Here is a 16057-nt window from a genome sequence, read left to right on the forward strand (position 1 = left end):
CAGTAAGTCAAGCCAGTGACTAAAATATCAGCTTCACATCGTTTCTTTTAGTAGGATGAAAAAAAACTTATTTAAATTGTGAATAAATTATATACAGAAAGCGATCAAAGAACAATCTTTCCACACAGCGCGAGTTTATCTGGACACTTGCCAAACTCGTTATGAATTCAATGACGCACGTTACACTGCACAACGAAGCTCTTACTGTATTTACATCATCGTGTTTGCATTGGTGAAAGCATTAGAGAGAGTGCAGAAACTGCTTTGCAGTGATAAGATCTACATGCTCGCGATCAACACACTGTCATCTGCTCAACGCTCATCACGGCAACATTGTATGTGATGGGAATAGATCTAAATACTTTAAAAACATCTCACGATTCGTTAATCTCGATAGCTGTAATAGTAAAAACGTATAATAGCTGTAGTAGTAAAAGTATTCGAGAGAGTTTCACGTGTAATACATAGCTATTTCATATGCAAGCATGTCAGCCAATCACAGCAGAGGCCGGTTACACACAGCAGACACGCCCCTTCAAACAGAGCGTTCAAATCAGAGGCTAAAATCAGGCTAGGAAAAATGCCTTTTATTTCTAAATTATGATTATTTTTGATCTAAAAAACATACTAACAGTATAAGGGCAACCCAGGAAACATTATAAAATAATAAAAAAAAACATTCTAGGGCACCTTTAAAGCATGTTACTGAAGCAGCAAAACATGCAATCAATCACAAGCTGTGCGCATGAAAGGACATTTGGACAAACACAGTTTAGTGCTGAGACTTCCACAGAAGATGTGTGTACATGTCTTAATATTTAGATCACTTCGACTCCTCCGATCGACCAGCCAGGGGCCAAAATTGATCAAAATTTGTTTACTTATTTATAACTGACTGTTTACTTGTCTTTATTAATGTTTGAAATGTATATTAGTCTAGTTGTTTTTGCTGTGGTATGTTAAAACCATAGGCAAAAGCTCCTAGTGTAAGTGCTGCTGAGTTTTGCTTATGTTATTCAGCTGCAATTTAATGTTTTGCAAAAACACACAGAATAAATAATTGATATCTAAATGATTGACCCTTTTTTTTTTACCTTATTGGAATCAAAACTGGGAATCGAAAAGCAGAATCAGAATCGCTAAAATTCAAACGATACCCAACCCTATTATTTGTGCAGCCCTAACTACGATTGGGTGTTGTAAAGCACAGCCGTGTGTGAGCCGTGTGTGAGCCGTGTGCGGTACCGATGATGATCCTGGAGAAGGTCAGGTCCTGGCCGCTGTCCTGCTGGTACACCATGCTCACAAACGCTCGGTTCGCCGCAGGTTTGCCCACTGGAGCGCCATGAATCAAATCCTTCAGTGTTTTCACACGCAAGTTACTGGTCTTCTCTGCCAGGACAAAGCTGATGGCATCCATGAGATTGGATTTGCCTGATAATAAAAAAGCTTTCATTAGATAAACATCAATAAAAGACAGCATGAAATACAGCACAAAAAGAAAACTAGATTTCATTGAGAATTACAAGCTAGGGGTGTAACGACGCCCTCATGTCACGGTTAGTAATATCACGAAACTGAACTCACGATACGATATTATTGCGATACTCCAAGACATATAATAAAAGGTTATCAAAAAATATACTGTTGATTACAATGCTTGGACTTGGTACTGAAACCCAAAGCACAGGACAATAGAGACACCAGAATAACAATACCGGTATTCATGATTCTGAAGCTGAAAATACTGAATTATTTCAGATGAATATGCTTGCACTAGATATATTTATAATAATGTAGGCCACTTTTCAGTGGTAACATCAGACGTCTGGCTTTATCTGGACCCACAGAAGATATCCCCCCCATTATTATACATTATATTCAACATTATATAGTAGTTTATCGCGAACATAAATGCACAACTTTAAAGGAGATTTTCTCAATGTTTCGACTTTTTTGCATCCTCAGATTCCAGATTTTTATACAGTTGTATATTGGCCAAATATTGTCCTATCCTAACAAACCATACATCAATGGAAAGCTTATTTATTCAGCTTTCAGATGATATATGAATGTGTATGATGTGCTTTGGTGTTTATAGTTTTGAACTATATTGACTCATTATAGCCTTTGGATATCGGTGTCCTTTTTGCCATCAAAGTGAACCTCCTAAGGGTCTGAGGTCCTCCAATCATATCTCACAAAATCCTGCAGGAAACACTAATAATAATTACAATAACAACCGAGTCATATTAGATGGCTCCAAAACAGTAAATGTGGGCTTTGATAAGTCAAGTAGTGAGATTTTTTTAAACTGATCACTTCATTGGCACTGAAAGAGGTCTGAGTTATTTTGTGTAAAGAGTAAAGTTAAATCCAAGTGTAAACACCCTTAAAAGACCTTCATACCACATTTGCACCACATACAGTCTGTACACACCTCTGGGTGAGTGCCACTTCACATGCAGCTTCTCAATCACCCTTTATAGAGCAAAGATGGGGCTCATTGATACTGATTTTATTTGATTGGTAAATTACTTGAACTATTGATATGTTGAAGAATTTGGCAAAAGATGACGGGGACGTCATAAACGAATGCAGTGATATGTGCATGTGTTAATATGTCTAAACGTGTAATAATCCCTCATTGTTTATTAAAAGTGTTGTTGTTATTATTAGCGAACTGTGAACACGCTTACCTGATCCATTCGGCCCAATAATCGCTGTAAACTTGTGGAAAGGCCCGATTATCTGTCTGCCTTTGTAAGACTTAAAGTTTTCGATCTCTATTAACTTTAGGTAGCCCATGGCGAATTACTTATTCCGGAGAGTTTGATAAAAAATTAAAATGTGAAGCTGTTCAGAGCGCCTAATGCTAGCACGAAAAAAGAAAGCAGGCTAACATCGACTCTGAGCACTTCAGATATATTCAACGACAGACTAATATATCCTTAAAAAAACCTGCACTTCAAAGCAGAACAAAACTAAAATTAAACTAATATATATTTGTAATATTCGTTATAACACAACTAAAACAGGCGGCCATTGAATACAGCGCGCGCGATAACTGTCTGTTCCATAAACACAACACATATCGCGAGAAGATGCTAAAACTCTCTAAAACATGAAGGATATCGCGAGAATTTAGTACTGCGTCAGACGCCCCGCCCCAGCAAGCCTAGCGCCCTAGCGCGGTTTGTGCGTGTTCCTTCCTTTCTTTTACTGTCTATGGTTCCTTCTCCAGATGGAAGTGATGCCCGGGAAGTCTTTAAATCTTAATATTGTTGGGACTTAATGATATAATTCATTTATCCCAAATTAAGCTTTAATGTACGGTGAAAATGCATCACTATGGATTCAAAGGTATTGCAAAGGCACCATCTAGCGGCCACTGGCGGATGCACGATACAGTTGCGCTCTGTCTGCACGGGAAGCTCGTTCGAGAAGTGTGTGTGTGTTGTTTATCAATAACTGTGTGCGTCCATTCGAGAAATCCACACACACCTATAATGTAAACCCACCATCTCCATCATTATAAGTTGATCTGCTGCAACGCCATGTCCAAATCGGCACCTGTACTGTACACGTGTGACGTCACAGCCGCAGTCTGATGCACGTGTGTGTGTGTGTGTGTGCTGTTTCTTACAGGCTGTCCTCAAACTAACCCTTCCCTGCCTCTTCCTGTGTGTGTACTGACCTGGTACTGACCGAGAATACAGCCTCCTTAGCGCCTGTGGTCCTTCTCTCAAACATACATAAAGAGAATATACATATTTTGTGGAACTGCTTTAGGTATGGTATATCCCTAAAGTATTAATGCAAGACAAGAAGTTCTAGTTATGCCACTGCCACTTCATGGCTTCGTCTTTTCTGGAGTATTTATATGGTCCCATCACAAGATATATCTCATAACTTTATTACCAGAACTCTGCTGTACATCTGCAGATCGTAGAGAAATTGATTTATTAGGATTAACCCCTTGAGATGACCCATCTCGTTTTCCAGGGGTCCCACCACAGTGTAACAGTCACTATATCAAACACACAACAAAACACAAATTAACAATACATCAACAAACAACAAAACACAAACAATAATTGACAAATAACACCAAAGTTGAAATAACAACTACTAAATGTACAACAAAGTTTCTGTATCATTGAATCTAATTATAAATAAACATCCAATATAAAAATAAAGTGTCACCTTCAATGATAGCATGTACAGTCCAACGCAAAATGAGTTCATGTTTGTTTAAACATCCAAAATGATGTAATAGATCGAATATCTGCAGGGAAATTAATCCAGTCTATTGGGGCTTTACACATAAAAGCTTTTACCAATTGTTATTTTTGTTCAAAAATATTGTTGAAATCCGTAGATATTTAAAATAAATACATTTAAATATAAACTGAAGCCAGTGAATATGTCGTCTTAAACGCAGAGATGGAAACCTCACTCACTCTAGAGAAAGCTTCGTGCTGATTTTCTTCTCATCTTTCTTGAGGTGTACACCTAATCACATTTAGGTGTACTAATTTTTCATTATTGCTATTTTAACATTTTATAAATATTGCAGTGTCATCAAAACTGACTCGTGGCAGCACAGTTGTCAGTGTATTGGAAGCAGTGATCTGTGGGATGGCTTGATGGAATAAGCGGTTGAGTGTAAAGGTGTTTCTTTACTTCTGGCCACACTGCAGACTTACGTGTGTGTGTGTGTGTGTGTCGTAAACCACACCAGACACTGGGAACGCAGTAAATGAGAGAATTGGAAAATAACTTTATTTGTTTACAAAAATACAAAGAAATCGAACACTTAAAGCAGTTGAGTGCACATAAGTGCTGTGTTTGTAGAGTGATGTCTCAGTGAAGGCTGGTTATGATGACGTCCTCTGGCTGCTGGTGTCCACAGCGCTGGCCTCTCTGAACTGCTGAGTCCAGCTCTGAGGATCCTGCTCAAACAGCTGCCGGAGCACACACACACACACACACGCCACAGCACGGTTACGCTCTTCATTCAGATACATGTGTTCAGCTGCAAGGCATTACACTCATGAAGAAATCACCAACAGTCATTTTAAGGGTAAATCCTTGCCAAGAACATGTCAGGGCCATACATCAGCAAAACTGAAATTATTTAAAAGAAAAAAAGCTTCTTTTAAAGGCCATGTGCAAAGCAATGTGCTTTTAGTCTGTTTACTAGCTAATAGACAATGGATGCAAACACAACAGGGGTGAAAAAGACCAAAATGTAACAGTTGGGACAAGACATTTGAAAAAGAGAGGTCATGGTTTATTAAGTTTAATTTATTACAAGGCAGAGTGGTGGTATTAGGGTTAGGTATATATAATTATATAGGGTATATTATATATATATATTATGTATAGTATTTAAATGACAAACTGTGAGAAAAAAAAAAAAGTTATCCATGGGGAAAAATCTATATAGATGACTGTGTTTTGCTTGTATTTATCAAAGGTGCACATTAGGGGAGAGCGTTGTAATTAAAAGATTGAGATAAAAAAGAGATTGCAGACTTACAGAAGGCAAGAAAGGGAGGGTGTAATGGTGATTGATAAATAGGTGCTGAACATTTCAAATATGTGTATTTCACCATTCAAGCGCAATAAGCCACAGAACTCATTAAGGTTCACACACAGCGTCTTTCTGCCACACTTGAGTGTGTGTCGCACAGAAAGCTGCCTGTCAGCACGTGGGCACTGAATTCACTTCTCCTGCAAGGTTTACTGCAATCTTAATAACTTATCGAGCATGTTCCGCCCTTTAGTTCCTCATTCACCCATGTCCATCACGGGATGGACTTCAATGGATTTGATGGACAACAAATGGATCAGAATATCCAACTTTTTTTTTAAAGGTATGGACATTGCATTTTATTTTTAATCCATTTAAGAAAAAAAAAAAAAACATGTCAAAACCAAGGATTTAAAAATAGGACAAGTGCGCGCCTACAACTACTCTAGCGTGTCAGTAACTTTAAGCAGTCCTGCACTGCACGAGTACATTAACATACTGCGCTTATGAAGAATTTAATAAAATCTCTATAGATTGCCACTTGTTGCCAGGATATATAGCCCTACTCCTCGCGCGCCCACTCTTTGAAAACCCCTGGTTTTTTAATATTAAACAAGGGTGGGTGTGGCCAAAATTACTGGATGTGAACCTACAAAGTAGTTTTTTTGTAAAATAAAAAAGATTTATCAGTGCACCTCTAATGAAATGAATATGGCTTAAGCCCTGCCCATTTTCAAAATTAATCTAAAGTGGCCCTCTCAAAAATGATCAACAATAATATTGTGGTCAAATTATAGTGATAGATGCCCCATTTTACATCCGATTCCCTGCCTGAGGAACTCTCTGCACACGTTACATCAGTGAAACTGCACACACCTCTCCAACGAACTCCAGCATCTTGAGCTTGGACACCTCCTTCTCCGCACGCAGACCCCAGCGAAACTCAAACTCCACCGGCTCCGTGTGAGGAATCTTCACATACTCCAAATACCTGGAGCACACGTGACATGAAGATGAAAACTAGTTCTGCTAACATGACCTGTAGATGTGCCTCAATGTGAACAGCGGTCAAGCTTCAGCCCTTGTGTTGTCAGAAAAGGGCTTTAAAGGAAGAGTTAGAAATGAATACTCTGGCATCATTTACTCGCCCTCAAGCTGTTCCTTCAAACCTGTACGAGTGTCTTTCTTCTGCTGAACACAAAGGAAGATGCTTTGAAGAATGTGGGTAACCAGACAGCAGAGATGCTCACAAGTCTCTGAGCTAGAGTCCAAGTCAAGTCTCAAGTCTCTGAGCTAGAGTCCAAGTCAAGTCTCAAGTCTCTGAGCTAGAGTCCAAGTCAAGTCTCAAGTCTCTGAGCTAGAGTCCAAGTCAAGTCTCAAGTCTCTTGTGGTTATAAGTGTTGCATCACGTACAGCGACCCATCCAGGTTGCTTAGAACACTGCATAACTTTATATAAGGAATTCGAAGCATGTAATATGTTAGGTTACACTTTATTTCGATAGTCCACTTTAGACATTTTACTAACCATGTACATTTTCAACTACATGTCAACTAACTCTCATTAGAGTATTAGTAGACTGTAGTAGACTGCCAGGTTATGATGTGGGTTCGGGTTTGGAGAACAAGTTGACTTGTAGTTGCCAAGTTACTTATAGTCAGTAGAATATCTTTTGGGGAACCAACAAAATAAGATATTATAATACATAATTAGCAGATATTAAGCCTACTAATACTCTAATGAGAGTTAGTTGACATGCAGCTACAAAGTTACTTATAGTTAGTCGAATGTATAAAGTGGACTATCAAAATAAAGTGGTACCATATGTTATTATGACTCCTTTATCTATTAGCATACAGTATCAGCTTTGATTTTGGTATATAATCAGTGTAAACAGGCTATTGCAACATGACAAAAACACCAAGAATGCTTTACTTTGTTAATTTCTTTATTTTGCCTTGTAGCTTGAACATACCAAGACATAAGACCAAATATAGAAAATGATATAACTCACAATACTAAAATTGACACACTCCTATTTAGTGCAAAACATCAGTGTAGCTAAATGCAAATAAACTATTGCGTCCAAATGAAATTAACACTACAGTGCACTTCCAAAACATTCAAATGCTCAAAATCTTTAGTGTAAATGTGAAGCAACTGATCAACTTATGGCATGTAACTTAAGAACAAAATGTTTAGAAATAAAATCCAAAGGGTGAGATCAGACTGGTTAACCTTCTCTTCTCTTAACACACTAGGTATGGGCCACAAAACATTTCTGGCTTCTTCTGGCTGCACTGCCTATGCAACTAATCATAGCTTAACGTTATACTGTAAGTCAACACATCCCAGACTCTCAAACCAGTGTAACGTTATAACTAAATGAAACTGTAACGTTACATAAACAACAATAATCCTGTAACCTGTTTGTAGACAACGGGCAGCCAGCGGCACGTAAATGATTAACATTACGTTAATCGACCACCACAAGGTTGGCAATTAAACAAACGCTCATTCATATTTCATAAGGAAGACAATCGGAGTTAACCTCCCGTAACGTTAGGTAGCTAAAGCAATAAGCAAGCTAACGGTAGATGGTCAATGCTGAGCTAAACATGTTTACTCACCTATCAGGGTGCGTTTTCAGACGCCTGATAAAATTAGATGTAAGTTAGTTGAGCCAGAATCTTTTATCGTGATACTGCATATTTTGCATTGAGCGCTTCTTTTGAGCGCGTCTTGTTTGAAGTTTTTGAACCCAAAGCTAACGATGAATGGCACAGCAGCGGCCGGTGCAGTCGAACTTTTTGTTTGTTAATCCTCTCATGTGTGGTCGCGCGCGCGCTGCCAGCAATAGGCCACGTAGTACGTGGTTACGTAGGCAGGTTATAGGTAACGGAGGGAGGGGGATAACAGCGAGCTCATCAGACGTTTCCTAAAAATAAACATTGTTCACGAGTCCCGCAGCTCGAGTCCGAGTCGAGTCTGAAGTCTTTCGAGGACGAGTCTCAAGTCGAGTCTGAAGTCACTGTGTGTGGGACTTAAGTCGCACTCGAGTCCGAGTCTCAAACTCGAGTCCCCATCTCTGCCAGACAGTTGATGGACCCCATAGACTCCCATAGTATTTTATTCTCATCAACTGTCTGGTTACCCACATTCTTCAAAACATCTTCCTTTGTGTTCAGCAGAAGAAAGAAACTCGTACAGGGTTGGAACAACTTGAGGGCGAGTAAATGATAACAGGATTTTCATTTCTAAGTGAACTATTGCTCTAACCATTACCCACTAGGCTCTATCTAATGTACCCATTTCATTAACAGTCCCTCTTGAATAGGAATCTCTCCAAACAGTCGCTCAATGCCACTATGGTTATAGTCATAGAAGCATGTCAGGAGTCATCTGATGAAGATCACGAATCTGTTCTGTCTTCATTCTGCTGGACCCCTTTATTGTCTATGGTGTGATATAAACCACCTGTTCATGGTCTGAGGAACAGCGGCTCTGAACACACCACCTTACCTGGGACTCAAACACAGCCCCTGGGGCATCAGGCCCTGTACTCATTAATAGACACTTTTCCACTGTGTATGAGTATTGAAAGTGAGGGCTTGGGAAACACCACACCATTTAAAGAAAGCCAATCATTTTGTTGCAGAAAGACACATTCACTTACTTCTGCCGTACAAACTCATCTGTGACCACCTTCTTTACATCACCAAACTCGTCATGCTTCTCCCTGTGAGGAGACACAAGTGATTTATTAAAAAAGAAAAAAAGGTAATCAGTAAAATTAAAATAAGGTAAAAATTCCAAAAGGATCTTGTCCACCAACCCTGGATCCACGCGCAGCTTCTTGAGTGTATTCCACACCAGATCTACAGAATTCATGAAGACACATGAGAAAGTGATCAGCAGTGGTGTAACACACATGAACACACATGAGAAAGTGATCAGCAGTGGTGTAACACACATGAACACACATGAGAAAATGATCATCAGTGGTGTAACACACATGAACACACATGAGAAAGTGATCAGCAGTGGTGTAACACACATGAACACACATGAGAAAATGATCATCAGTGGTGTAACACACATGAACACACATGAGAAAATGATCATCAGTGGTGTAACACACATGAACACACATGAGAAAGTGATCAGCAGTGGTGTAACACACATGAGAAAATGATCAGCAGTGGTGTAACACACATGAACACACATGAGAAAGTGATCAGCAGTGGTGTAGTGTGTGTGACTGTGTGAGTGATCAGCAGCGGTGTAGTGTGTGTGACTGATCAGCAGCGGTGTAGTGTGTGTGACTGTGTGAGTGATCAGCAGTGGTGTAGTGTGTGTGTGACTGTGTGAGTGATCAGCAGTGGTGTAGTGTGTGTGACTGTGTGAGTGATCAGCAGTGGTGTAGTGTGTGTGACTGTGAGTGATCAGCAGCGGTGTAGTGTGTGTGACTGTGTGAGTGATCAGCAGCGGTGTAGTGTGTGACTGTGTGAGTGATCAGCAGTGGTGTAGTGTGTGTGTGACTGTGTGAGTGATCAGCAGTGGTGTAGTGTGTGTGACTGTGTGAGTGATCAGCAGTGGTGTAGTGTGTGTGACTGTGTGAGTGATCAGCAGTGGTGTAGTGTGTGTGACTGTGAGTGATCAGCAGTGGTGTAGTGTGTGTGTGACTGTGAGTGATCAGCAGTGGTGTAGTGTGTGTGTGACTGTGAGTGATCAGCAGTGGTGTAGTGTGTGTGACTGTGAGTGATCAGCAGTGGTGTAGTGTGTGTGACTGAGTGATCAGCAGTGGTGTAGTGTAGTGTGACTGTGTGAGTGATCAGCAGTGGTGTAGTGTAGTGTGACTGTGTGAGTGATCAGCAGTGGTGTAGTGTGTGTGTGACTGTGAGTGATCAGCAGTGGTGTAGTGTGTGTGACTGAGTGATCAGCAGTGGTGTAGTGTAGTGTGACTGTGTGAGTGATCAGCAGTGGTGTAGTGTGTGTGACTGTGAGTGATCAGCAGTGGTGTAGTGTGTGTGACTGTGAGTGATCAGCAGTGGTGCAGTGTGTGTGACTGTGAGTGATCAGCAGTGGTGTAGTGTGTGTGTGACTGTGAGTGATCAGCAGTGGTGTAGTGTGTGTGTGACTGTGAGTGATCAGCAGTGGTGTAGTGTGTGTGTGACTGTGAGTGATCAGCAGTGGTGTAGTGTGTGTGACTGTGAGTGATCAGCAGTGGTGTAGTGTGTGTGACTGTGAGTAATCAGCAGTGGTGTAGTGTGTGTGACTGTGAGTGATCAGCAGTGGTGTAGTGTGTGTGACTGTGAGTGATCAGCAGTGGTGTAGTGTGTGTGACTGTGAGTGATCAGCAGTGGTGTAGTGTGTGTGTGACTGTGAGTGATCAGCAGTGGTGTAGTGTGTGTGTGACTGTGAGTGATCAGCAGTGGTGTAGTGTGTGTGACTGTGAGTGATCAGCAGTGGTGTAGTGTGTGTGACTGTGAGTGATCAGCAGCGGTGTAGTGTGTGTGTGACTGAGTGATCAGCAGTGGTGTAGTGTGTGTGACTGTGTGAGTGATCAGCAGTGGTGTAGTGTGACTGTGAGTGATCAGCAGTGGTGTAGTGTGTGTGACTGTGTGAGTGATCAGCAGCGGTGTAGTGTGTGTGACTGTGTGAGTGATCAGCAGTGGTGTAGTGTGTGTGACTGTGTGAGTGATCAGCAGTGGTGTGGTGTGTGTGACTGTGAGTGATCAGCAGTGGTGTAGTGTGTGTGACTGTGTGAGTGATCAGCAGTGGTGTAGTGTGTGTGACTGTGAGTGATCAGCAGTGGTGTAGTGTGTGTGACTGTGAGTGATCAGCAGTGGTGTAGTGTGTGTGACTGTGAGTGATCAGCAGTGGTGTAGTGTGTGTGTGACTGTGAGTGATCAGCAGTGGTGTAGTGTGTGTGTGACTGTGAGTGATCAGCAGTGGTGTAGTGTGTGTGTGACTGTGAGTGATCAGCAGTGGTGTAGTGTAGTGTGACTGTGTGAGTGATCAGCAGTGGTGTAGTGTGTGTGTGACTGTGAGTGATCAGCAGTGGTGTAGTGTGTGTGACTGTGAGTGATCAGCAGTGGTGTAGTGTGTGTGACTGAGTGATCAGCAGTGGTGTAGTGTAGTGTGACTGTGTGAGTGATCAGCAGTGGTGTAGTGTGTGTGACTGAGTGATCAGCAGTGGTGTAGTGTGTGTGACTGTGAGTGATCAGCAGTGGTGTAGTGTGTGTGACTGTGAGTGATCAGCAGTGGTGTAGTGTGTGTGACTGTGAGTGATCAGCAGTGGTGTAGTGTGTGTGACTGTGAGTGATCAGCAGTGGTGTAGTGTGTGTGTGTGACTGTGAGGGATCAGCAGTGGTGTAGTGTAGTGTGTGTGACTGTGAGTGATCAGCAGTGGTGTAGTGTAGTGTGACTGTGTGAGTGATCAGCAGTGGTGAAGTGTGTGTGACTGAGTGATCAGCAGTGGTGTAGTGTGTGTGTGACTGTGAGTGATCAGCAGTGGTGTAGTGTGTGTGACTGTGTGAGTGATCAGCAGCGGTGTAGTGTGTGTGACTGTGTGAGTGATCAGCAGTGGTGTAGTGTGTGTGACTGTGAGTGATCAGCAGTGGTGTAGTGTGTGTGACTGTGTGAGTGATCAGCAGTGGTGTAGTGTGTGTGACTGTGAGTGATCAGCAGTGGTGTAGTGTGTGTGACTGTGAGTGATCAGCAGTGGTGTAGTGTGTGTGTGACTGTGAGTGATCAGCAGTGGTGTAGTGTGTGTGTGACTGTGAGTGATCAGCAGTGGTGTAGTGTGTGTGTGACTGTGAGTGATCAGCAGTGGTGTAGTGTGTGTGACTGTGAGTGATCAGCAGTGGTGTAGTGTGTGTGACTGTGAGTGATCAGCAGTGGTGTAGTGTGTGTGACTGTGAGTGATCAGCAGTGGTGTAGTGTGTGTGACTGAGTGATCAGCAGTGGTGTAGTGTGTGTGTGACTGTGAGTGATCAGCAGTGGTGCAGTGTAGTGTGACTGTGAGTGATCAGCAGTGGTGTAGTGTGTGTGACTGTGAGTGATCAGCAGTGGTGTAGTGTGTGTGTGACTGTGAGTGATCAGCAGTGGTGTAGTGTGTGTGACTGTGAGTGATCAGCAGTGGTGTAGTGTGTGTGTGACTGTGAGTGATCAGCAGTGGTGTAGTGTGATGAAGCACTCACTCTCTTTGATGACTCCACCCTTCATGAAGACGACACTGAGGATGACAAACAGCAGACCCTTCTTCGGGTTTACAGAACGCCTGTGAGGACAGAAGGAACAGCTGGACTAGTGCACACGTGTTTGAGTGGATCTCACAAAACTGTTTCTGGTTCATATTTCAGTCCAAAGTCTGTCTGTCTATTATATCCAATACTGTAATGAGACATTTTCATGGCAACAGAAAGTTCAATGAGATAGTCTGATCAGAATCGTCACATTCCCATTATTGCTCACGCAGTGTGTGTGAGAAACAGGCCTGAGTGATAGATGAACATCCTGCTAAGGGCCACACTCACACTGCTGTTAAACTTAATACCCATCCATCAATATTACTGATCTGACGGCACTGACACCATTGGATGAGCACTGAGCTGAGCTGATGATGACATCACTGTTTTCTGCAGAGCGGCTGTATAGCTGAAATAAACTTTACACAGTTAGTGAACAGAACTGAATCAACACTGAACTCACTTCAGCTGAATAACGACTGCTGTAGAGCTGAGCTCTGTTTGCATCACTGAATCAGTATTTCCCTGTTATCTCTGTAAAGCTGCTTTGTGTTGTAGAAATAAAGCGCTGTAGAGATAAAGGTGACTCGACTTAAACCCGGATTGACAAAATAAAGTAATTTGTAAGTAGAATTGAATTACTACAGAAGCACGTCAGGTGTTAGCTAATTTCGTTCATTTACACGACAGCGGCGTTTTGTGGGCCAGACAACACAAACTTTTGAAAACAGCTTTCAAAGAGCAAGTTTTGAAAGCGATACAGTAATCGTCTCCATGTAAACTACAGAAACATGAATCTGTGAAGACGGTGAGGTCATGCACATGTTCAGACTACAGGCGAACCGTGGTTTACACAGTGACATCGCAGACTCCTGGCCTGACATGAATAACACACAGTTTCAATTGTTTTTGTAGATCCGTGTGAATGGGGATCATTGTGACAACTTTCTCTTCAGTTCACAAACAAAGGAAAAACGTTTCAGTTTTCAGTACATCGTTGTCATGCAAAGGTATCCTTAAACTCTGGGTAATGCTATACGCTCGAAGATTCAGTTTGTGCTATTTTACTGCATTTCTATCTTCATATTATGGAAGCCTTCATTACTACATATTGTTTTCTTTTGACTAATACATACTTGTACGTGTTATAGTAGTGCTTATCCATAGTGTGTGTGTGTGTGTGTGTGTCTGTCTGTGTGTTACTTACATACTCACAGGCTCTCCTTGAATGGGATCCAGCTTATTGATCAGGATATAAATGTGATTTTTGGGATCAGTCTCCACCAGCTTTAGTCCAAACACCTGCATCACACACACACACACACACACACAGTTCAGCTCTGCTCATATTCACACTATAAAGATCCTTCAGTGGAGGTGTTCAACACCTGCATCTCTCTCTCACACACACACACACACACACACACACACACACATACACACGCTGTACCTGCTCAAATGTTCGACACACACGGTTCATGATATCTGTGTAGAGGAGTTTGTAGTCCTTTATCACATGTTTGCCAATGTCTGCAGAAATCAGTCAAAAGACAGAAAACAATGAATATGTATTAAATATAAATAATTATTTCTCTGTAATGCAGTACTATGATAGGGATCTAATGAAGTGTAATTCACTGACTCTAGAAGACAAACCTGCTCTTCGAATGGGTATTTTCTTTTGGTCTTTAATCAAGATGAACTGGACCACCTCTGCCACCTTGGCACAGAAGCAGAGAAACGTTCACATGAACTATTACTGAATATTACTGATCTGACGGCACTGGCACTGTTGCATGAGCACTGAGCTGATGAAGACATCACTGTTTCTGCAGAGCGGCTGTATAGCTGAACTGAACTCTGAATGCAGCTTTAAATGAGCATTTCATTAGATCTGAAGTGCCGAATGATCAAAATGCAAGATCCATATTGTTCTATCGAGAGAGACTGTACATCTGCATATACAGTATCTAATATGTGAAACTTTTCGTTGTTTTGGAGCACACTAGCATATCAATAAGTAAGCATACTTACCAAACTAAATTAAGACAGAAAACTTTGTTTTGATTTCTTGGGGCATTCAAAACGTTTGAGTTTAGGAAGTTCAGTGTTTATTGAAACTCAGTTGAGCTCATGTTCTCTGCCACTGCTACACACGCTCATCTACTGAACCCGTCAGTGAAGAGTCAGCTCGAACACACAGCCGCTCTTCAGTCACCAGACCAGCTCTGCCACATGCAGAACACCACACATGAGTGTGAGGAAGCACCTTGCGGTCGATCTGGTCCGGTGTGAAGTTCTCTCGGGCCCTCTGCACCTGTGATGATGTCACCTGGCTGAAGGACGCCTCCTCCTCATCTTCATTCAGTGTTGCCTGAGAGCGCTACACACACACACACACACACACACACAAGCAATACAACACAATACACACAATCATTGACAATGTGTTGTTCTTAAAAGTTTTGAAATTCTTACCAAAGCAGCGCTCAAAATTCAGAATTTAAGTTACTCAGTTTTAAAACAAGAATATTTTGTTTATTTAACTCGTTTGTAAATGTGATTTCTTACTCTCTGAGTTTTGTTCTGAGAAGCTGTAACCGGTTTCTTCCTCTGAGACATGGCGATCGATCCCTGAGTATCACACACACACACAAATAGAAATAAATAAAATACATAAATCCATGTAAGTTAACGTTACCGTGTCTCTCTCATCTTGGATGTAACAAACTCAATACGTTACGCGTTAAGATTATAACATCAGGAACAACAGATTCAATTAGATAAACCACTAATATTACATATGTTCGAATAAATGACGTAAATAATAATGATAATAATAACAATACAGGATAAGATGTTTAAAGCAGTTTTCACCTGTCAGTGATGCTCTATCAGGGCAGTTTGTTTCCCGGTTCTTCTTCTTCTTCTGCTGCTGCTGCTGCCATAGAGCGTGAGCTGAAGCTGATCCTCGTCACACCGCCGCCATCTACTGGACAACAGCGCCAGCGACATAATACACACCATGTATGTATGTATTTATTTATTTATTTATTTATTTATTTATTTATTTATTTATTAATTATGTCTGGGTTTGCAATAAGCTGCTTCGTCGTTTGGATTTGGAAGCTTGTTTCCCCATAAAAAAAATAAAAAAATAAATATAAAAAAACTTTTTATCTCACAATTCTGACTTTTTTTTACTCATAAATCTCATTTTTATTTACTTCACTTTTTATTTATTTTTATGTTTTATAGCGTACGG

At 41.2% G+C, this 16057-nt stretch overlaps 2 protein-coding genes across 3 annotated transcripts in view; both read right to left on the reverse strand.

Moving 5' to 3' along the window:
• Positions 1–3075, reverse strand: part of smc1al (structural maintenance of chromosomes 1A, like) — an 83096-nt gene extending 80021 nt beyond the window's left edge. For both annotated transcript variants that reach the window (XM_056244837.1, XM_056244836.1), the window contains exons 1-2: positions 2700–3075; positions 1246–1434 (exon numbers count right to left, since the gene is read on the reverse strand). In XM_056244837.1, the coding sequence (XP_056100812.1) occupies positions 1246–1434; positions 2700–2808 (298 nt within the window). In that variant the 5' untranslated portion in view covers positions 2809–3075. The remainder of the gene's footprint in view (positions 1–1245; positions 1435–2699) is intronic.
• A 1690-nt stretch (positions 3076–4765) lies between these two features.
• Positions 4766–15728, reverse strand: ndnl2 (necdin-like 2). Its single transcript, XM_056244841.1, has 11 exons — positions 15670–15728; positions 15364–15426; positions 15062–15175; positions 14449–14512; positions 14243–14322; positions 14000–14094; positions 12745–12824; positions 9375–9417; positions 9216–9278; positions 6416–6530; positions 4766–4967 (listed from the first exon to the last, which is right to left on the reverse strand). The coding sequence occupies exons 2-11, from the start codon at positions 15412–15414 to the stop codon at positions 4881–4883; spliced, it is 792 nt and encodes a 263-aa protein (XP_056100816.1). The 5' UTR covers positions 15415–15426; positions 15670–15728; the 3' UTR covers positions 4766–4880.
• Positions 15729–16057: the final 329 nt, after the last annotated feature.

This window comes from Rhinichthys klamathensis, unplaced genomic scaffold, assembly GCF_029890125.1.
Source record: "Rhinichthys klamathensis goyatoka isolate OS25496 unplaced genomic scaffold, OSU_Roscu_1.1 h1tg001124l_1, whole genome shotgun sequence".
NCBI classification, from domain to species: Eukaryota; Metazoa; Chordata; class Actinopteri; order Cypriniformes; family Leuciscidae; genus Rhinichthys; species Rhinichthys klamathensis.